Source organism: Aspergillus ibericus, assembly GCF_003184845.1.
Source record: "Aspergillus ibericus CBS 121593 unplaced genomic scaffold BO80scaffold_44, whole genome shotgun sequence".
NCBI lineage: Eukaryota > Fungi > Ascomycota > Eurotiomycetes > Eurotiales > Aspergillaceae > Aspergillus > Aspergillus ibericus.
The window spans coordinates 218,223-240,348 of NW_020292142.1; the positions used below are offsets into that span (position 1 = coordinate 218,223).

At 51.7% G+C, this 22,126-nt stretch overlaps 6 protein-coding genes across 6 annotated transcripts; 4 read left to right on the plus strand and 2 right to left on the minus strand.

Moving 5' to 3' along the window:
* Positions 1-3: 3 nt before the first annotated feature.
* On the minus strand, positions 4-2,812 carry BO80DRAFT_496254 (short-chain dehydrogenase/reductase; the record flags this gene model as incomplete). Its single annotated transcript, XM_025724004.1, has 4 exons — positions 1,749-2,812; positions 902-1,013; positions 642-825; positions 4-580 (listed from the first exon to the last, which is right to left on the minus strand). Exons 1-4 carry the CDS (start codon positions 2,724-2,726, stop codon positions 4-6), a joined length of 1,851 nt encoding a protein of 616 aa, XP_025571855.1. The 5' UTR covers positions 2,727-2,812.
* Positions 2,813-2,999: 187 nt separating this feature from the next.
* Positions 3,000-4,110, plus strand: BO80DRAFT_467760 (uncharacterized protein). Its single transcript, XM_025722880.1, has 2 exons — positions 3,000-3,184; positions 3,237-4,110. Exons 1-2 carry the CDS (start codon positions 3,100-3,102, stop codon positions 4,082-4,084), a joined length of 933 nt encoding a protein of 310 aa, XP_025571856.1. The 5' UTR covers positions 3,000-3,099; the 3' UTR covers positions 4,085-4,110.
* Positions 4,111-8,870: 4,760 nt separating this feature from the next.
* On the minus strand, positions 8,871-9,695 carry BO80DRAFT_191111 (uncharacterized protein). The gene has a single exon (XM_025714112.1). It carries the CDS (start codon positions 9,607-9,609, stop codon positions 9,151-9,153), a length of 459 nt encoding a protein of 152 aa, XP_025571857.1. The 5' UTR covers positions 9,610-9,695; the 3' UTR covers positions 8,871-9,150.
* A 1,708-nt stretch (positions 9,696-11,403) lies between these two features.
* On the plus strand, positions 11,404-13,805 carry sclB (putative C6 transcription factor). Its single transcript, XM_025724005.1, has 2 exons — positions 11,404-12,186; positions 12,319-13,805. Exons 1-2 carry the CDS (start codon positions 11,557-11,559, stop codon positions 13,324-13,326), a joined length of 1,638 nt encoding a protein of 545 aa, XP_025571858.1. The 5' UTR covers positions 11,404-11,556; the 3' UTR covers positions 13,327-13,805.
* Positions 13,806-15,247: 1,442 nt separating this feature from the next.
* Positions 15,248-17,549, plus strand: BO80DRAFT_437758 (aromatic amino acid ammonia-lyase; the record flags this gene model as incomplete). Its single annotated transcript, XM_025721013.1, has 3 exons — positions 15,248-15,366; positions 15,446-15,546; positions 15,604-17,549. The coding sequence occupies 3 exons, from the start codon at positions 15,248-15,250 to the stop codon at positions 17,547-17,549; spliced, it is 2,166 nt and encodes a 721-aa protein (XP_025571859.1).
* Positions 17,550-18,006: 457 nt separating this feature from the next.
* On the plus strand, positions 18,007-20,817 carry BO80DRAFT_414590 (high affinity methionine permease). Its single transcript, XM_025718103.1, has 9 exons — positions 18,007-18,755; positions 18,831-19,070; positions 19,127-19,222; positions 19,276-19,351; positions 19,401-19,587; positions 19,646-19,914; positions 19,977-20,113; positions 20,170-20,422; positions 20,520-20,817. The coding sequence occupies exons 1-9, from the start codon at positions 18,497-18,499 to the stop codon at positions 20,755-20,757; spliced, it is 1,755 nt and encodes a 584-aa protein (XP_025571860.1). The 5' UTR covers positions 18,007-18,496; the 3' UTR covers positions 20,758-20,817.
* The last annotated feature ends 1,309 nt before the right edge of the window (positions 20,818-22,126 follow it).

The following is a 22,126-nucleotide window of genomic DNA, read 5'->3' on the forward strand; positions in this document are numbered from 1 at the left end:
AGATCAATGAACGTTGCCAATAGAAGCACACCCCGGCACACCCTCCTCCTCATCCCACCTCCCATCCTCCGCTTGTTTCTCACCCACCACCACCTCTTCCTTCGCCTTATTCCCCAAACCCCCAACCCCAACACACCCCAACACACCCTGATCTTCATCCACCCTCTCCTCCCCCTCCTGCCCCTCCTCATTCTCCTTCTGTAACCTCGCAATCAACTCCTCATACTCCCTAATATTCCTCACCCCCTTCGGCATACCATTCACCTGCAACCCCTGCTCATCCATCAACCTCTCCCTCACCACCATAGCTCTCCTCCACGACTCCCGATCCTCCATCCGGGTCTGCCACGCCTTTACCCACGGATACGCCTCCAGAATCTCCCCCCCGTCGTCCCGGGGGATTAACATATCCAATTGACAGTTCCACGGCAGGAAGGCGAGGTCCGCATATGTGCATTTCTCCCCGACCAGCCAGGTTTTGTTGGTGAGGATGGTGTTGAGGACACTGAGGACGCGGTGGACTTCGTTTTGGTAGCGCGTTGTGGCGGTGGGGATTCGTTCGGGGGAGAGGATGTTGAACCTATTCTTCTTATAAACATGTTGTTTTTGATGTTTTGGGGGGGGGGGGAGGGGAGACGTACCATCCACATTGTCCATAATACGGGCCCTGCCCACTCATCTGAAACTGAAGGTATTGATTCAGGAGATGTTTCTCGGCTAGCGTCTCAAAGCTCAATTGATGTGTTGTGTCGTAGACGTCAATGAGGTATTGGATTATAGCGCCAGATTCCCAGAGGGTGAGGTTTGTGTTGGGGTCTTGAATTGCTTTTTTTTCAATCTTGTTAGTATTTTTGTAGTTGGTCTTAGGATGTAGTATATTGTAGTAGAGGTGGGACAGTACCTGGTACACGACCATTAGGATTAACATCGATAAACGGGGCTTTCTTGACGTCATCGAATTTGAATGATTTGATGGTGTATGGAATCTTCAGTTCCTCGAGGATGACGACTACCTGTTGGGGATTGTGGTGGTTAGTGGTGTGTGTGGTATGTTTGGGGTAGATGTTGTGGTGTGGGGTGAGCTCAGCTCAGCTCGGTGGACTGACTTTCCATGGGTTAGGACCCGAAGCTATACCATATCATTGCTTGTTAGTGGTGTGATGTATAATGGGATGGGGGTAGCATACGGGTTAGCCAGACGATGATGGGCTCAATTGTCATTGTTTCGGTTTTTGGACTGTGGTTGTTGTTTGGGCGGATGTGGAAGATGATGCAGCAACTGCGGGGAGCTGGACTTTATATATCGAGCGCAGTCGAAGTACTAAGGCTGCAGGCAGAAGCTTGGCCTTGGCGAGGGATCTGACAGCCTGATGCCCCGGGGCTACTAGTGGCGTGGCGTGGTGTGACGCCGTCGTTCCCTAAATTTAAGCGTGCCCGGGGTTGTTGGGGCCGTTTGGAGGGTCAGGGAGTACTTTGTACACGAGGACAATGACATTTGGGGTATTGTGGTTGAGCTTACTCGGGTATCTATTACACTTGTAGTTTGCTACCATTGAGTATCTATGGGTAAAAGTAAATAGTAGAAAAGATGATTGTGTATCTCAAGATTCTGCGCAGCCGCACAAGGCTGGCTAGTAGCTTAGTAGCTATCCTGTCAGCGATGAATGGAGTTAAATTAAGTTTAGATACTGGATTCAAGACTGCTTACCTCGTGGTCCTGGTAAACACTAGTCCTCACGTAAGCCCACCATTTCTAGCGAATCCCTCCAAAGTCGGCCCTCCTCCACAGGGCTGTACGTATAGCTCACACACGTTCTTCCAACATGTCCATCATGCTCAGCATGCACTGCCTCGGCACAGTCAGCAAGATATTTTCCACCCTTGCCCTCCCACTCACGGCCCACCGCAGCCCACATGGTAGTCGCCGCTCCCTGCGCCGGGCTCTTCAAGACCTTTTTCACCGTCTCATCATGCAACAACCCTTGGATCTGTTCTTCAGTCATGTGTCTCCCCAGCGACGTAGCAATCACGCCGGGGTGGAGACTCGTCGCATGCAAGCCGCGAGACCCATACCGACGCTCAATCTCATTGGCCATATAGATATTGGCTGTCTTGGACTGACCGTACGCAACATGGGCATTATACCCGCCCTTCTGGAAATGATAGTTGTCTGACTCGTTGATGCCGTGAACCCTATGTCCCGACGACGCCACCATGACCACCCGGGACTGAAACGCGGGACTGCTCCCAGCGAGCAGGGCAGGCTTGAGCAGCTGGAAGAGCAGGAAGTGGGCGAGATGGTTTGTCGTGAATTGCACCTCGTACCCATCCTCAGTGAGCTGGAGGTCTGGCAGGGCCATGACTCCAGCGTTGCCGATGAGGAGATTCACTTGCTTGGTCTTGGCGAGGATGGCTGCTGCGGCCTGTCGCACGCTAGCCAGGGAGGACTGGTCCATTTGCACCAGTTCCATGGTTCCTGGCTGGAAGATGTCGCTCAGAGCTGCGCGTGCTTTGTCCAGGTTCCTGGCCGTCAGGTAGAGGGTTGCTCCCGTGGCTGCGAGAGCACGAACGGTCTCGACTCCGATTCCGGAGGACACGCCTGTCACGACGGCGACTTTGCCCACCAGCTTGCCTTCCATGTTGCTATCTTGGACTATTTGCAGAGCCGTGGGTCGCGAGTCACCAGGACCGTGGGGGTTTGCGTGGGCGGCAGTATAGCGAGACATGGTTCTGTTGATGCGGTCAAGAGCTTGTTTCTGAGCAGATGAGATGAGTTGAGGCTGTTGAATAGGGATGCATCCTGAATAGAGATGAGGCCATATTTATACCAATTTTCTTTCACTGATAGATGTAGTAGAAGAGTGTCGAAGAAGAGTGTCGAAGAACTCAGCCAAACCATCTGGCTGACATTATTGCCTGTTTGGGGCTAGTGCTCCTGACGGGTCGAGACGGCGTCACCTGCAACGACCCTCTGCCTCCGAGCTGACACTTTTCACCTTCTTTGTTCTAGTTTGCCTCTTATTGTATCATAGCGATGGAGGATATGAGTGCTCCACGGCACCGACGACAAAATCCCTCACGGTGTGACCAGCATCAACCATGGTGTTATCCAGTAACCCCGGTGGAGTGGACGAGAAGCGTCAGCGGAAGAAGCTCCAGAATCGGATAAACCAGCGAGCGCGTCGTAAGTCCATTGTCTGGTCTCTTCAGACCCGCTTACTCACAATACTCACTAGGTCTTCGTCTCAAGAAAGAACAGCACGAGGAGCCGGACCGGCGTCCCTTCAGTGTGCATCGTTGGAGACTCGAGGAATACGAAGCGCCCCGCAGTACTTCCTGGAAGCTATACAGCTCCCTTCACACTCCTGGAAATACCCACAAGGATGAGACACCAGAAGAGCATCAGATATCAACTGCCATATCAGCAACAATAACCCCATCCAAACTCACTCAATGGCAAACCCCCCTCCCAGCCGACAACCTCCTCCACCTAATCTACTACAACGTCTTCTGGGGCTTCTTCCAAAACAAAGTCCTCCTCAGCCAGCTAACCATCGCGCTTCTCCCGGGCCCTAAACCCATCGAAGTCGTCCACCAAGGCGACCTATACCCCATGTACTCCATCATCATCCCCACGGCAACCGACATCCCAGCCTGCCTCATCCCCACCCAATCCCAAGAACGGCTCGTCCACTGCTCATGGATCGACCTGATCCCGTTCCCCAGAATGCGGGAAAACCTGATCACCTGGGAAACCAGTTTCAATCATGGCGAGTTTGTCGCGGACTTGATTGGGTGCTTTATTGATGGCATGGTGTTTCCGCCGCCGTCGTCGGATTTGGATCCCGCGGCCGCGACGGGGAGTATGGTGCTGCTGGGGGCGGAGGATGATGAGATTACGGCTTCCCGGAAGGGGCTGATTATCTGGGGGGAGCCGCATAGGGCGGAGAGCTGGGAGGCTACGCCGGGGTTTTTGCGGAAGTGGTCGTGGGCGGTGGAGGGGTGTGAGGAGTTGATTGAGTATAGTAATCGGTGGAGAATGAGGAGGGGGGAGGAACCGATGAGTTTTGCGGTGGGTGGATGATGTAGAGACTCAGGGGGGGGGGTCTGTAGTTGGGATTGATTGTGTTGGTGTTGGGTTGGCGTTGGTATCAATGAGATTGTATATATTCCGCACTTCACTATAACTATGATGATCTGTCCTGATAACTTGAGTCTATGCCCATAATGACATGTGACCGTACCCTCCATCAATACATACACATAGTACTCGCCCACTCATACCTACCTTCATGAAACAAACAAGCATCAACCAATCCCTCATCGTTATACTAACAACATCAAAATCCAATCAACAAGATCAATCCCCATATCTCCATTCCGGATACACACCACTATGAAGAATGCAATTAACCAAACAGCCTTCTTGCCGAGAACACGCCAAGTCGCTCAGTTATATTACTCGATGTAAGTATGTCTTCTGGTAGTAAAGGAGTCCTACGGTATCAAGAGTTTGAATTGCAACGCAACGAATGAACGATTTCATGCCAAATCTACAGAGTACGTGGCACTAGAAAGGCATGGATGCAGATATACCGCTAATGTTCGTATACCAGTGAATCAATGGTGTATTTTGCTATCTATCTTAGCTAGAGCTCCTACGGGCTAGGTGGAGGGAAGAATGTCTGACATACAAAATAATATGTTAGACCATTCTCACCACGCCATAGCCTAGATCATAGACGCTGAGTAACGAATGCAGGGGTAGACTTGTTGTTCAGGATATTGTGGCATGAAAATATTGGACGGATGCCTCTGAAATGGTCTTCAGTATGCTATGGTGAGCAAAGGGTGGTAGATAGCTGGCATTGGGTTTTGCAAGTTAGTTAGAAGATAGGAGAGACTTGAGCAATCACTAAGAGATGTCATCTGCTGGGAGTAGCTGCATAGTTAGAGCTGGATTGGCAAGGCGAGCGAGGTGTAGTCCCAATTCTTGAGGTGAGCTGGTGTCATGTTTGTCGAGGCTATATTTGGTTGGACGGGTATGACGTTCAGCTAGGCTGACCTTCCAAGTGAAGCAAGATGGAATGACTTCAGATCCAATATGATGGGGTACTAGCACTGGTTAGCTATAACCCTCTGAAACAATATTTGCTGGAACGACCAAGCCATGATCGCTGGCTTGCTCTGCCAAACCCAGCGGAGGAATTCAGCAACGGACGGCCCCATAGACAGGGCACGGGCCATGGAAAATATCTATGGAGCTTTTCAATTGCCGTCTGTAGATATGCAAGTATGTTACTATTCCCCTTCGTTTTCAATAATTGTCTGCCCCTTCCATCGCGGTGGAGCGAGCAATGGCCCTCTTCACGGACCGTCCCGAAAGGGATCGATTTCAGCTGGCCCAAAGGAGAAAAAGCTGAAATAGGGTTTCCCAGCGGGATTGATCAAAGTTGGCTAAAAAGGGAGAACCTTGAAGTCACTCGATTCGTCGTTCACAGAAGTACTTGTCATATCCTCACCGACACTCTGCTAGCTGGGTTGCCATTTTCGGACGTACTCAACTTCAACGCCCCCATGCAGATGACTCGTCATTCTGTACTGCAGCATACAGGCTGCCGGTTCAACGTCCGTCATGCAGCCAGGTCGCCTGCGAAGTCTGGCCCTCCCGGCAGCCTGGATGGAGAGCCACCGCCAAGGCTGAGGTTGACGCGGTCACCGTGTATCGCGTTCGGCGAGATTCAAGGTTTTGTCCACGCCATCACTCCGACTCGCGCAGACAATCACATCCATCCAAGTCACCGGTTGTCCATGGTATGTTGCCACCTCGTCGCCGACATGCTCCGCAAACTAAGCTAAGTGCGTCCCGTGGGAGTGGTCATCACGAGGAGGTAGGGACAGCAGGTTTCACGGCGACACAGGGAGCGCATGATCCACCATGTACAGCCGCGATGAGGATGCACCCATACAGCGATACGTCTGCCCCATTGAATAGGACCTTTGGATGACCTACCATGATAGTACGGCTAGGACCAGGCAATCCGTGATGCCAGCGACAAGGCCCGATTGATTGGTCTCTTCTTCCGAAGCCTTCGTGGGCCGGGATCAAGAGATGGACATAGCCCTTCCGAGGTCATGTCGCTGCGATCTCCGCGTTACGGTGCCTCTTTCTTTCGGTCCGCTCAAAGCGCCGTCAACGCGCACGAAGCCTCCGACGGCCAATACATCGGTAAGTGAAGCGGAAAGCGTCTTCCAAGGGGCGGATCGGGTACTCTTGCTGAGCAATCTCGTGGCATTTGTCTAAAGCACGTTAAATCTGGCGTTCGAAGAGCGGTATTTCCCTACCACTTGCTCCCGTCACCTTTTCTTTCCGATTTCCCTTCCTTGGTTTTTACCATACTACCTGCAAGCTGCATGACGCGGAACGCATTGATACTTAAATCATGCGCAACCTCGGGCAAGCGCTGGTCAGGCAACAGCATTGTTGTGCCATTGCCCTCAATTTCGCGCCTGGACACAACAGAGTAAAATTAAGCATGCACATAAGCAACTAGAGTCAAAGGGAGAGGGTAGGAGGCAAGATAGGTATCACGATGTCCCATGATTCGGGAGGGGATGATGGCAAAGAAGCAGTTATACCCGATACACTGCAGGACGACTCTAGGCGCCTGCGGTGACCATTGCCCCTCGTGTCGTTCTGTGCAAACCCAGCATGGCTAGGGTCCTCTCGGGAAGACCCTTCTCGGAAAATTTCATTGTTTTCTTGTGTAGCCCGGACACGCACTAGCACTTGCTGTGGGAGGGTCGGATGTGCAACCAGCTGGGTCGCCATAGGAAGCGATGGCCACCACCGGTGATTTCTGCCATTGGCTTCGCGGAACTGACTTTCTTGCCCTTTCTCTTCCCGCTTTTGCTCTGGTAGTGCGCGTTCTGCCCGTTATTGTCTCGGAGCTGAGCCGTTATGGATCAAGATGGACGCATTCAATCACATCCACGGGATGAGACCAATTCCAGTCAGCAACGGAGGGGAGCAGTTGGATCTAGCGTTTGGCTCCGGCGTTCGATATAGATCGATAGCAGAGGTGATAAGGAGCTATCCTTAGAGGCATGTTAGTATCAGTGCGGCGTCAGTAGTCCGAGCGATAGTCTGTTTGAGCCTCGAGCGGATGACAAATAGTGCGCGTCAATCGTTGCCGCCTCGGGTGCTGCGTGTTTCCCAAAACGGCAAGCTGTGGCTCCCGCCCAGGCTAAGCCCCAAGAGGGAAATGGCAGATCCCGCGTCCTTTTCTTTCCCTCAGGCCTGCTTCATTCTCACTGACATAGACTCGTTCCTCATATTCAGAGCAGTGGGCATGCCCATGCCTGGCCCTCCTCCAGATGGAACGCGGGGACCGCGATTATAGTACATACTAGGCTAAGCTATCTTTCCGTACGCGTCCATCCTGCAGCCTGCATGGTACATCATCCTTCATGACCCGGGCCCTTCCCCCATTAGGCCTAAAGACGGGGGTCGGTCGCCTGAACAGCCGAACTATTGGCAGGCTTCGGAGCCCCTCAAGAGGCAGATCGTGCTGGTGGCTGCTCAAGAAACGCTTTGCCTTTGCGGTGGTGCTGCGGTGCTAGCGCCGAACCGGAATGGATCAGGCTGAATCAGTGATCCCTTGCGGGCATCCCGCGTACCGGACGGAGTATGTGCCAACCACCCATCACGGAGCATGGAGGAGGGGGATCTTCTCGTCTGAATTGATTTCCGGTCTCAATTTTTGTCTCCGAGCTCGGATTGACCCATGATGGAGCTTGGTGAGAGGCTAAGCCGGGGCTGTCATATGGTAGCCCAAAAGGTTAATACCAGAAATTCCCCGCAGTGCCTTCTTGGGCGCTCCCCAGGTGATTGTGAGTCGTGACTGGTGCTAACCGGTAGGACTAAGATGACATTCCAGTTGGGTTATCGAAGGCCCACTCAAAGGAGTAATAGAAAAATTAAAGCTCCAAAAAGAAAAGGGGGAAATAAATGAAGTTGATGATGAACCGGTTGCTAACGCTTCCCAGGCAGATGCCGTGGGAAAACCGTTGTCCGGAACCCATTCGTCTGATCTGAGTGGCCCCTCTTGCTTCACCACGCGTCGTGGTTCCGTGTTCTGTGCTCGGCGAACCCGGTGGATCTTTCCGTTCATCAGAGGATCAGAGGATCAGAGGGGCCAATTTACTTTCGCCCATCACAGACACTGGGGTTCCTGCTAAATTTCCGGAGCTCAGGTGATTCAACCACCTAGATACAGGCTCGTCCCACTGGCCAGGGCGTTGCTGCTGCTGCAGCCACATCTTGTTTGGAAGTAACCAGTAACCACCGCCATGGATTGTTCCCATGGACCGGACAATAAGCGTCCGTTGGAGAATAACTATCTACACATTGGTGCGGAGTCGCCCTTCGAGATCCGCCTACATTGGTTCGTGGCCAGCTTGCAGGCCTGTCCGATTCCCTGCGCTCGATTTGCTTGATGGCCATCGCGACTGGGACATTCCTGCGTTTTAATGTGGACCACCCTTTAGCCGCCAAAGCCAATACCCAGGACGTCCATTCAGTTTGCATAATGAAACTGGGATCGAGTGTAGGTGCCAGGGTTGGCCTGCATGGCCCCCAAGAGCCGACCGGCCGATTTCTTCCACTGCGGCACTCGCAGAATGTGGTACATACATTCCTCAATTGGCACACCCGTTAATCCATTTACACGGCGTGGGTGGGACCCAGCATAACCTATTGCAGAATCCACGCGGAGAATTGCGGCCTCTCAGTCCAGTGGTCCGGGCTATTGAGCTGGCGTTATTCATTGAAGCACTCGACACCCGGTGCAATGCTGCTGTCCAACCCGATCGAGGGGCTTGCAACCGCTCAAGGAGGCTCTCCGTGAGGACTCACGATAGATACATTGATCATGCCTTCCTAGTGCTGTCCATCCCTTGCACGACCCCCGAACGGTCAGCCATGTGAGTGACAACATGTCGATTTGATATCCAAAAGTCAACACGCATGTGTGCTCATGCCACGGCAAAAGAAACCTGGCCCTATGACCAAGACTAGACCCCTCCCACGGCAGTGCGGACGGATATTTAGTCCTGCTGGCCCTGAGGGATTGGGGTTGCCTTGAAGCGCTATTTCCGATACACATCCGTACGGAGTATATACAAACCTAGATTCGAAGAGGGAAATAGAACGACGTAGGAAGGTAAATAAAGAGCGAGCGAAATATTATTGGTGAGCCACAGCCCCCAATTATGAGACGAGAACCCCGAAAATCTGAGGGGAAGAATACAGAGTTCCAGGGGGGGCAGAAGGAAGGAAAGAGACGCAGTGAGATCATTGGAACGATTCCGAGATGACCACGTTCTTGCTTTCCCTGGCCTCCGTCCGTCCATTCTTCCTTGGTTGTGATCTGAATAATCTTCTGGAACTTCGGTCCAGACGGTAAGAAAGGGGCGGACAAAAGGCAGGGGGGTTGGAAATAAACAGAGAATGGCGATGAAACCGGAAAGAGGGTGAAGACGCCTGTGCCTACTTGGGGCGTTCCCAGTGGTGTGGCAGGATGTCATTCTAGTCTTATCCTGAATCATGGAGGGGAAGAGGGTACACAGAACGAACACGCCGTCACCCTTTTGGTTTATCCGCCCAATGCAATTGATGGACGAGCTTAAAATCCTGGCGGCGAAGGCCCATCATCAGGCCTCATTCGGTAGCGCGTGTCAAACTGGGGACGGAATGCACCCCCCCAATTCTACCGAGCGGACTATTGGCAATGGGCGCCGCGGGCGGGCGCCGATGTCGATCCGTGGCTCCCCCTTCGCCTTGCTTCCGGGCCAGCTGATTGGCACTGGCCCCAGACCTTGACGACTGAGGGAAAAGAGCGAAAAAGGGCAAAAAAAGAAAAGAAGCGAGTTGCTCGTCCCAGTTCCAGTTCCCCTCTTCCTTTTCCCCTCTGGGTTTTGTTAAACCCTTTTCGGCCGGTGTCACTGACAGCGGCATCCAGTCGCCCATCGCCCATCCATCGTATGCAAGCCACGGCTTCTGACCCAGCGAGCCGGACAGGACCGATGAACCCATCATCGATGGTAACCCCCTAATGATGCCGAGGAGATAGACAAATAAAATAAAATCGAGGCAGGGAAAACAGAAACGGTAGGCCAATGAAGAGAAGTCACAACCAAATTAAAAAGACGCATAAATAAGTGTGATGGAAAGGGTCATCGTCACTCTTGTAAAGCTGAAGCCCGAGCTTGTCGAACCGGACCCCCCCTCTTCCCTCCGGAGCATTGATATCACTCGTTCCTCCGAACCTCACTAATCTCCATACTTACATATTTCCCAGACTCGACGGAGCCAAAGATTCCCCATTAAGATCTACCATGATGGAGATCAAGTCTATCGGCTGCTAGTCGGGGTTGCACTGGCCACCAGTTACCCACTTCCGGTTTCCATCTACGGCCGGTCAACCAAGCAAACAAGCTCCCTTCATGTTGGGATCGGTATAAGCCTTGTCACAGGCTGCGGGCAATGACGGGGGAGCTCATTTCTGATCACATTTCCTTTCTTATAATTATTTTCTTTAATGCCTTTCTTCGACGAGGCCACGCCTCGGGGGAACCAGACCGCCCAGCCGAATTCCTCCCTCCTCTTTCTGGTGTCCTCGCCTTGGCCGTTGACGCCTGGTACTTCTTGGGGGTCTTCAAACCCAGAAATAAAAATTAAAACCTCCTATTAGTGATTGCTTCCCTTCCCCTCTTGTCCAGGTTTTATTTTTTTTTATTCAATCCTTTTTCTTAAATTCTTTCCCCATATATTACTCCCTGACATCTCACTCGTTGGGAAAAGACAGTGTGATCCCACCGGATTTTTACGCCTCACTTTCCGGTATAGTTCACCGTTCCCGCATTTTGCTGTCCGGGGGATTGGGCCAGTTCACCCTCAAGTTGTTAAATCTTATACGAAGGGAAGACAGAGAGCGGGGGCGAAAAATAGGAAATTTAAAAAAAAGAGGGGAGAACATAAAAAAAAAAGAATAATAAAAATCACGAAAAGGATAGCCCTACGCTTATTGTTACTGAAAGGTAAGGTACAACTGGTGTATTTTATTTGCATCTACTTTTTTTTTATGCTCCCACGATTATTGCTTTTGCCATGGCCATTCTGTGCATTTTCCCTGGGCCCCAGTGATCGCCCACCATGCTGCAATAAATCATCCCAGGATGGGGACCATCGAAGCTATGGAAAACTGCTGTCACGATCTGGCTTCCCTTTGCTGATCGACGCATCCTAGTTTCTGACTCCTCCAATAGTGATTCTGGACTGACTGATTATAAGCTCCTGTGGTCCTCTGACTGCAAGCGTGAGGTTTCAATGATGACTGGCAACTGAACAACACACCGCAACCGACTTTGACTGACTATATGACGACCAAAGGCTGTGGGTGCTAGATATGTTGCCTACTTTAAGATCGGAACCAGATCGCATCCCATTCTTGTGAACACCGTGCTTCCACTGTCAAAGGGACCAAGGTTTACCAGATGCAATCTTTAGTCCTCCCTCCTTCTTCCTTCATCGCTACAGAGTTTGGACACCCCAGGTTTAATCCGGGCCCGGAGCGGCTGCCGTTGAACTTGCCTCGGTCGACAAATGCTCGACGATACCCCCCTCGGGATCTACCACTCCCTCGCTCTATGTCCGGTTCGGTCCCAGCAGACGACCCGCTGGAGACTTCTGGAAACACCAGACGCCCCGGACACCCAGAGCTTCCGCAACCCGTCACCACCGTGACGGCGACCACCTCCATCTCCGCCGGCCTGTCGGGACCGGTCCTGCCTCCAGGATCTACTCATGAGGCCGTGGCGCAACGCATGATCTCGGTGTCAGGGGACGACACACTGCGGCAACCCTTCGGTGTGGGGGACACCTTTCCGTCATCGCGACTGCCGCCATCGCTGGTGGGCCCAGGCATACCACAAGCTGCGCCAACAGCTTATGCACAGCCCTCATTTAGGTCCTCACCTCCTGGGACAACGGCTCGCGCATTGCCGCAAAAACCCACTCGACGCACCAAAGCTCACGTGGCATCCGCGTGTGTCAACTGTAAGAAGAAGCACCTGGGCTGCGATCCAGCGCGCCCTTGCCGGAGATGCGTTCTCTCGGGGAAAGAAGTGAGTGACTCCTGTTGGACCGACCGCCCTATCCTGAAAACTGAAGAGTCTCTACTCCCTGTAGACTCTCCGGGGGCGACCCCTTCAGATTCTCTACGGCCACGTTAGGATCGCAATTACTGACTTGTGTAGGCAACATGTGTCGATGTTACGCATAAGAAACGAGGGCGACCACCCTTGAAGGCAGAAGAAGCATCGCTGAGAACATATGCAGCACACATAGACAATAGAGCAGCAGCAGGGGAGCAGCACGGTCCTCAATCGAGACGCAGCCTACATAGAGCCACATCCTCACGAGAAATCCGCCCAATGACGGATCTGCAGATGCCTGGGGGCCAGGCTGGCGCCATGGCCATGAGAGCTTCGGCTGGACATCCCCAAAGATGGGCCACGTCTGTCTACCCTCAGGCCATAGATCCTACTATCACGATGCAGAGAGGCCTTGGACATCGGCGGTTTTCTTCCTCTGGCTCCGCGCAGTCTCTTGCAGCCGCTTCTCCACCCGGCTTTGTTCCGATGCCTGTTGGATATAATCCGGCTTTGGGGGCGGGTCGTATGCCTATGGGGGTGGGAAGACCGCTGTCGTCTTACACGCATCAGGGAATGAACCCGGCTACCACGCCACCCCAGTATCAGCAACCATACGTCCCCATCTCACCATATCCAGAAAGTGCTCGGATGCCCAATCGGATGTCGATGGGGGAATCTCCAATGTCGCGAGACCCTCGCGAGGGCTATCTGGAATCTCCTGTGAGGCTCCCGCCTATCTATCCGCCCACGATGGGAACACCGGCATCGGCACCGCAGGGGCATCGCCTGAGCGATCCGTATCCAGCAGTTTGGTCGCCGCGGACGCGAGAAGAGTTTCTTCAACAAGAGCACCGGCAGCAAATGTCCCCTCACGGCTTAATTGATCCACTATCGCCCAACAGTCAAATGCGACACGCTGTGTCTGACTTTGGGTATGGGGAACCAATGCCTCGGCAATCAGGGCCAACTGGCTCGACCGCAGAGAGGCATACACTGCACATGTCGCTTGTGCATACCCAAGACGAGCCCTCGACGGCCGAGGCCGATGCAGAGGGCAGTAGGCCAGCTAAGCGGCGCAAGATGGCCTTGGACGACATGGTGAACGACTGAATATTGTCCGTATCACATCCGCTCCCACCGAGTTCTCGGTCAAGGTCAGCACACACCATTCTTTTCTGACCACTCAAGGGGCTATATCATTCTCTTGAAGCATTCAAGGCTTGTAGCGGGATCTACAAAGATAATGATCTTAATGTGCACTTTCCTTTGTGTGTCCTATGTGTGCTCGCCTACGATCGTTGACCCGTCTCTCCACACTTACTCACCCCGTCTATTTTCCTTTGTCTCACACACAATACAAACCTCCGACTCCCTGGCACAAAAGTACATGACCCGTCGAGCTACGTTGAATTTCCTTTGTCAAATATTGTCACATCGCATGGATACTGGTATCGCCTTTTCCCTATATTCTTGGTCTGTTGTGTACTTGCTGCATAGCGTGCTGCTGTCTTTCTTTAACCATATACCTTGGGTCTTTTTAATGCTTTGGTCATCGTCATAGACGGCGTTGGGTGGAGTCCAAATATCACATTCTCAATTTATTGTTGCATGACTACGTATTCGGAGAGAGGGAAGCATCATCCAATGTACTTTAACACTAATATCCATGCCAGACTTGTTAGCAGTTGGCACCAGCATGCTGCAGCGCAGATACTATAGGACCGGGTGTGCTCATCAAGTAGTGAGTTAAGAGGCAAGTGTGACATGACTGAGGGTTAGTATGGGGCATGGAAGGCCCTGTAACCAATCATTCGCAACGCTTCCGAAGCAAGGAGGCGTGATTTATCGGGTGACATGGGATCTCTGTCTTTTTCCATGATCTGCGATCTCGACCATGCCGTTGATAAGCTGGGCTAACAGTGGGCTCCACGGCAGCCACGGCTGGATACGCTGCCGCCACATGTCTCACTTGAGCATTTACGCTCCGATCATGCTGCAAAGTCCGACAGGATTGCAGCCTTCCATTGGAGCCTGGGTGGGGGGGCAATGCAAGGGCTCGGTCCCAGATCTCTGGCTAGTGGCTGAAGGCCTGCCGTCACGGGACCGGGACAGCCGTTCCAGCGCCTTCCGATTTCTTCACAAGTCTTCAACGAGTATGCCTCATCGGCTGCCTCACAATGTGTTCTTGGTATGAATTCCATACCTTCTCTCAGAGATGCTTCTTTCATGATCCACCCAGCATTGTCCCGAGAGGTTGGCATTCCTGTCCGCGAGGCCACCTGGTGTCTGAGCTTCCAGCGAGATCATATCGACCAAAATTCCTCTCAAATGTATCCTGAGACCTGGATTAAACTTCGCTCTTGGTCTACTCCGTACTCCACTCATCTTTAAATCGGGATATGGACCCTGCGCTTGATCTTGCAACCATCTTTCTTCATGCCGTGCTAGCCAAGATCATTCCCTCGCTGAAGTACATGCAAGGTTCAACTTGGATCAAGATCTGTTCAGCTAGCCCAAGTCGAGATACGCAGTGACTCTGGGGGTTTGTGAAACCACAGTAAAATCAAGCGTACTGCCCTGACGGCCAGGTAGATCAAGTCCGTCATTTGTCTCACTGGGATACCTGCAGGCTAATCGTTGGAGACTCACAGGAAGGGAACCCACCTCTACTCACGTTGCCACGCATTCACTCACATTTTGATAATACGGGGATATGCCCATATGGGACTTGCAGACTTGACGGGTCTTTTCTTCCCTGATTATCTAAAAATAGTAATTCTGAGGCGGTATAGCTTTCTCTTGAGCTGACCAGTGTGAGCCGGATACACACGCACACACCGGAATGTGTCGGTGGGCGCTGCTGTTTGACAGCTCCTAAGGTCGTTTGCTCTTACATCAATATGTGCTACGTCAAACACTTAATCTGCACTACTATATATCTGAGGTCAAGTCCAACTCCTAAGTGACTGGATCAGCCCGAATTTCATGTGGATCCAGTTGGGAGCGTACCCTCAACATCAGTCTAGTCGAAATGAACACCGTGCTCATACGACATTGGTCTGCATTTAATAAAGCTCTCGAGACTCGTGATATTACTTGCGACCTTGATGGCAAAACATTGGACCTAGCCACTGTGGTGGCAGGAGCGAGGTATGCATATCCCTCGACCGCAAGCACTCAAAGCGACAGGCAAGTCGAGACTGGGATTGCGATGCTGACCCTTTGTCAGGTATGGGAAAGGCGTATCGCTCTCACAGACCACTCGGGAGCAAGTATGCCGATCCGAGGCGGCCTTGAAGAAGCACCTGGCGGATGGGGAGCTAGTCTACGGTTGGTCATGCTATTGCAGTCGTGGAATATAACACGGACACTTACCAACTCATGTAGGAGTCAACACTGGCTTCGGTGGCAGTGCAGACACAACGACCCGTGCAGTCAATAAATTGCAAGAGAACCTGCTACAAATGCTTCAGGCTGGAATCAAAGTAGACGGCTCGATCCCACTTGCTGCAAACAAGCAAAATGAGAACATCCTCCCGTTGGACGACCCAACCTCTGCCACAATCATGCCAGAATCGTGGACCAGGGCGACCATGATAATCCGATTGAACTGCCTAGCTTTGGGAGCATCGGGCATCCGACAGTCGGTCTTGGATGTGTTGCTCCAAATGATAGAGCATCATATCACCCCTATGGTTCCTTTGAGAGGCAGTATATCCGCTTCTGGTGACCTCAACCCATTATCGTACATCGGCGGAGCAATGCAGGGACATCCATCCATCCGTGTCTGGAAGCGCGACCGAGATTTGGATTGCCAAGTGCAAGGGGCCGATCTCGCTCTTGCCGAGAGCTCAATACCACCAGTGCGACTAGATGCGAAAGAGGGCCTGGCAATCGTAAATGGAACGGCGACCTCAGCGGCTGTGGGTGCTCTGGCTCTGCACGAGGCTCTCGGTCTGGCTGCTGTGAGTCAGGTTCTTGCCGCGATGAGTGTTGAGGCTTTACACGGTATGAGCGAGAGCTTTGATCCTTTTTTCGCGAGAGTCCGACCTCACCTCGGACAAATGACAGCGGCAAACAATCTGAACGGGTTCCTTTCCAAGTCAAAACTTCTCAATAATGGAGATGCGCTTATGCCTGGGAGTTTGCGACAAGATCGATATTCCATTCGCACATCCGCTCAATGGACGGGACCAATCCTTGAAGATTTAGAGTTGGCATATCAGCAGATTTCGGCTGAGCTTAACTCCGTAACGGACAATCCGCTCATCGACACTACTGGTGACAGGGCCCGCATCCTGCACGGTGGCAACTTCCAGGCCAAGTCAGTTACCAGCGCTATGGAAAAGGCTCGACAGGCCGTTCAGTCCATGGGCCGTATGCTCTTTGCACAGTGTACGGAGTTGATTGATCCATCCAAGAACAATGGCCTACCTCCTAATCTGTCTGCCGATGAGCCTAGCATTTCCTTTACATTCAAGGGGGTTGATATCCTGATTGCTGCACTGCAGTCGGAGCTAGGATATCTCGCCAATCCTGTTGGGAGCCATGTCCAGACAGCTGAGATGGGGAACCAAGCATTGAACTCACTCGCATTGATATCCGGTCGGTACACTCTAGAGGCCGTTACTGTTCTGTCGCAGATGGCAGCTGCCCATCTCGTCTCTGTCTGCCAGGCCCTTGACCTCCGTGTCTTACACCTCCAGTTCATGAGGGCTCTGCAGCACGATTTTGTGAAGATATTTGACGAGAGCTTGAAAGTCCAGACGGTACCCAGCAAAGACCATTTGACCCTCTCCAGAAAGGTCTGGTACGCCTTTAGTAAACAAATTGGACAGCTCCAGTCCGTCGATTCCTGCAATCGATTCCATGAGGCTGCCCGAGCCATTCTGCCCGTTTTGCTCACGGAGCTTTCTCCTCCCAATGTCTCCTCGAGTGTTATTCAATCCTGGATCAATCGCCTGGGCTCGCAGGCGGTAGACTTGTACCGCAGAACGCTTGAGGCATACTGTAGGAGTCCGGACGCGAGCCCATACCTTGGGGAAGCGTCGCGAAAGATGTACGCCTATGTCCGACAAAGCCTGAAAATCCCATTTATTACTGAGGAGACACTCTGGCGCCCGACAGATCCAAGCGGGAAGCAGTGTGGTGAAGCTGTGGCACCACCCCTCCCTACGATGGGCGATGTGATTGGTATGGCCTACGACGCCATTCGTCGTGGGTCTTTGTACATGGTAGCGGTCGAATGCATCGGGAATGTGGAGCAGGAGGTGGCGAAGAGCGATACCTCGCTGAAACGATATCGCTCTGATGAACGAATGAGCAAGATATAATATGGGTGCAATTTTATACTGCGGGAGATGATACTACATAGATTGTCTGCGAGGGCTGGATTATATACCCTGCCAGATATACTAGTCCTAGACAAAGCTTGATTGTTCGTTATATAGTCACACATTGAATATTCCGGTTCTTAATGAAAGCATCTTGCATGGAATGCACAACATCGTGCAGCACTCGACTCTACAGGAGAAAAACAGATGATGAAACAGGTCCGCCCCCATGCGCAAGGAGTTGCCCCTGGCATACGACATTACGAGAAAACCGGACAAAGAACAGGCATCTCCGTTATCGAAAAAAGCCGACCGGAGCAGACTAATGCAACATGACAGATGCCAACCGGCCAAGAAGTCGAGATGGCGACGGCCAGGTGGATTTAGCGGCTGGATGGGTCTCGGGGTTGGATGCTGTCATCGCCCCCGGCCATCGTGCAATCGCTTGCTTTCTCCTCCTCACTCGGCATTTGCGTTCCAGCTACCACCCTAGCAAGGCTCGACGCTTCTTTCTGCAAGTTGAATTGCTCCAAGGCTTCTTTCTGGAATTAACTAATTACGATCACGAGCTCTCACCCGTGCGTGGTTCATCTCTCTAACTTCAAGCAGCAGGCACCCATCGCAAACAGCCAACTCCACGACTCCACCAGATCAAGACGCAACATAAGATTGACTTCCCCGCATCGCTTAAGCTAAGCAAGCACCTCATCTTCCTTATCATGTCATGTTTACACCCTAAATTCACGAGAATCGCGGACCGGGAATCACGCCATTGGAGCCCGCAATGAGCATCGCTGCGTGCTTGTACCACCTCCCTCGTCCTCGCATAGCTTGACCATCGCCGGACCTATATTATAACTCCGGAGAACCACCAAAAATGGCAGAAAGAAGTCACTCAGCTCCCCAATTCCTTGTGTGTGTCTGACCGACACCTCGTGCCAAACACAATGGGCTTCCTACCCTTTAGTACCGAGACAAAGGAAACGGAGGCGACCTCAGAGCAATCCAGCGAAAGACTCAGCGTTATCGACGATGGCAACTTACAATATACCGCTGGTGGGGGTGCGAATTCCTCCAAGCTCACGTACCAGGAGGCGAGTGGTGCTCCGATCGAGGCCAATTCTCCGCTGGGGTACTCGGTAGGTGCGGTGACGGTCATATTCTTGAACCTGAGTAAGATGATAGGGACGGGTGTTTTTTCTACTCGTAAGTACCCTGCCTCACTTCTTTATGAATTTCCACTTCAATCAAGGAGGAGAGTTCAAATTTGACTGTGTGTAGCATCCACCGTCCTGGACGGCGCCGGATCCGTCGGCCTAAGTCTCTTCTACTGGGTGATCGGGTTCTTCATGGCATGGAGCATGCTCTCCGTGTACTTGGAATTCGTGTCCTACTTCCCTAGTCGGTCGGGCTCCGAGGTGGTGTACCTGGAACAAGCATATCCCAGACCGAAGTATTTCTTCCCGACGGTGTTTGCGATGCAGACTGTCTTGTTTTCCTTCAGTAGCAGTAATGCTGTTGGTATGTAGCCTCCACTCACACCAAGGGGCAGGGCTTATGCAGTTATCTACGAACAGTGCTGGCAGAGTATCTATTTAAGCTGGCGGATGCAGATACCACGGCATGGAAGGAAAAGGGTGTCGCGGTAGCAGCATATACCGTTGCTGTGCTTTGTATGTTTCTACCGTGAGACAAAATTGTGTGAAACGGGCTGACTCTCTTCCAGTGCTGACCTTCAATACTAAATGGTCGCTCTGGCTCGCCAATGCTATCGGTGTTGTCAAATTGGTTACTTTGGTATTGTACGTGAACCTATCTTCGCTCTCGATCGCTATGATGCTGACGAAATAGCATCGGCATCACCGGCCTCGTCGTTCTCGGCGGTCACACCCCGGTCACAGACCCTCTGGTCAATTTCCGTGATGCCTTCTCGGGGACATCTGGAGCATCCGTGTACGGAGCAACCAATGCCTTGGTGAAAGTGATGTTTTCTTATGCTGGATACGAAAACGCCTGCAACGTCGTGAATGAAGTCAAGGTACGCCTGTTCTCCCCTGATTCTGTACGGCTATAGCTCCAAAACTAACCAATTCTAGAATCCTGTCAAAACCCTCCGTTGGAGTGCCCCTGCTGCTCTGTTCCTCACAGCCGTGCTCTACATCCTGGTCAATATCGCTTACTTCTCTGCTGCCAGCAAAGAAGAGATCCTCAACTCGGAAGTCACAGCAGCGAGTCTCTTCTTTGAGAAGGTCTTTGGCACATCAGGTGCATCCAGGGCACTGAATGTCTTGATCTGCCTTAGTGCATTCGGAAATCTTCTGGCCGTATTAATCGGCCAGTCCCGCATGTTGCGAGAATGCGGACGGTATGCTTCATCAAACTTCTGCTACTCATACAATTACTAATGTCTTTCGGGGCATCATATAGACAAGGCGTGCTCCCCTTCACCGAGTTTTGGACTTCTACTCGTCCTTTCGGAACACCTTTGGGCCCCTACTTCCTAAAGTGGGCTCTTACCGTTATCATGATCCTCGCGCCTCCGGCCGGTGATGCCTTCAACTTCAGTAAATATCTGCCCCTTCTCAAACCTCCAAACAGGGTACTAACTCATTGGATTAAGTTGTCGACTTGAGCGTCTACCCCGCCAACCTCTTCAACTTCCTCCTCGCAATTGGTATTCTCATCACCCGGTACCGGCGCCAACGGCTCAATTTCCCTTCTTCCGGATACAAAGCCTGGACAGTATCAGTGTATTTCGCCATTCTATCAAGCTTATATATGCTCGTTGCACCATGGTATCCACCCAGCACCGGTGCAGATGGTGGAGATGTGAGCTTTTGGTACGCCACATATTGCGTTGTTGGCCTTGCGATGTGAGTGGCTCCCTTGCTTTTTGCTCTTCATTCTCTTTCGATATCCTTCATGTTTACTCCTAGGACGGTATTTATGCTAATGAAAATGACTGTGTAGTATCGCCGCCTGCGGAGCATACTATTACCTCTGGATCAAGATCCTACCGCGGCTGGGCAAGTACGAGCTTCGCCAAACAATCATCAATGTCGGTGGGGATGCGACAGCACATAAGCTGGTCAGAGTACCAGTTTCGGAAGTGGAAGAGTGGGATCGAGAACACGATGCCGCCGGACGGGTGAGGAGAAGAAATGTGGCTCAGGAAGAGGTTTTGACGAAGTCAGCTTTGGATGCGTGAATTGCCTCCAAAGCTGAATTTCTCTAGATAGTCCTTGACTGTACGGTATGAAAACTCGACGATGTCATGTCTTTCTTCTTGTCTATGAGCACCAATTTATGATGAACTGCTGTCACCGACTCAATATCGGGGATATAGTCCTTGGGCTCTCCACCATACCAGTTGATTGTAAGAGATTCCTGCAACTCAAGAGTGGAAAGGGGCCCTTCTTGTAGACCATATTCGCCGGAGCACGCATCGTCAGCGCCTTGAAGCCATCCCCTTGGCTTTCGACCTTAGCCACCACATCTGTATAAATATTATCATCTGCATCAGTTCTTCTGGAGAAACAGGCAGGCTTTTCGAAGCACCCTTTTCGACACTGTATCTCCCAATAGGCCCAAATAGACTCGGGCGAGCAGAACCTATGCAGCCTGCCATTATGATATATTGATTAGATATCGGGGAAGATAAGTCCGGTGAAGATCTTAAAAAATCGAAACTTCAATACCAGGAACGCGACGTCTTCTAAGCCAGAAGAAACTCGTTGAGTGAGTGATCCCCACGGCTATCTTGATGTTTGATTGTTATGTGTCCTTGGAAAAGTGAGGGTTGAGGCGATGGCGTTTATTCCCTTCGGTAGTATATTTTGAGTATGACTTGATTGGGAAATTTCTTTTCTTTTTCCTGTATTGTGATTGAGGACACTACCTGCTTGGTTATATTACCGGCTATCCTGAGTGAAAAGGAGATGTCTAGTTGTTGTAGCTAGGTCGAATTGTCTAGCTTTCTTTTTCGTTAGGATGTCAGATTGCGAAAAGGCGTCGTGCGGGAAAGAGGACATTGGATATTAGTGAAGGCTGTGAAATCGGGTGCGTGAGTAATGGGTATTAAGCCAGGCTATGGGAAGGTCTAACCACCTGAACATGGAGTATAAGTCTGTCTGTCAGATACTAAGCGATTTGGCTGGGTAGATATACTACTACTACTACTACTACTACTACTACTACTACTACTACCCCTTTTCCATGACCGGTGGGCTCTCACATATATGCATGCAGTCTTGCGAACTCCTTGTTAAAACTCCGTTGGGTAAGTTCATTGTTCTTCTTGAATCTAATCCCTTTTTAGAGCAAGGCTGGCTGTCTTAAGAAAAGTCGATCCCAATCCTAATAGGCAGACTGTTGGAGGAGTCTTTGTCGCCGCGGAAGTAGGGAGGACTTTAACTTGGAACTTTGGCCGGTTCCAAATATTCTGTACAGCTCTTTTCGCCCGAGGATGATTGGCCATTGGTTCCAGCAAAGGAGATGAATGTTTCACGCTTGGAAGCTTCTAGCTTGATTACAGGATCTGCTGTATACGCGTGGTTGGTTTTCCTGATGCCTCGTGC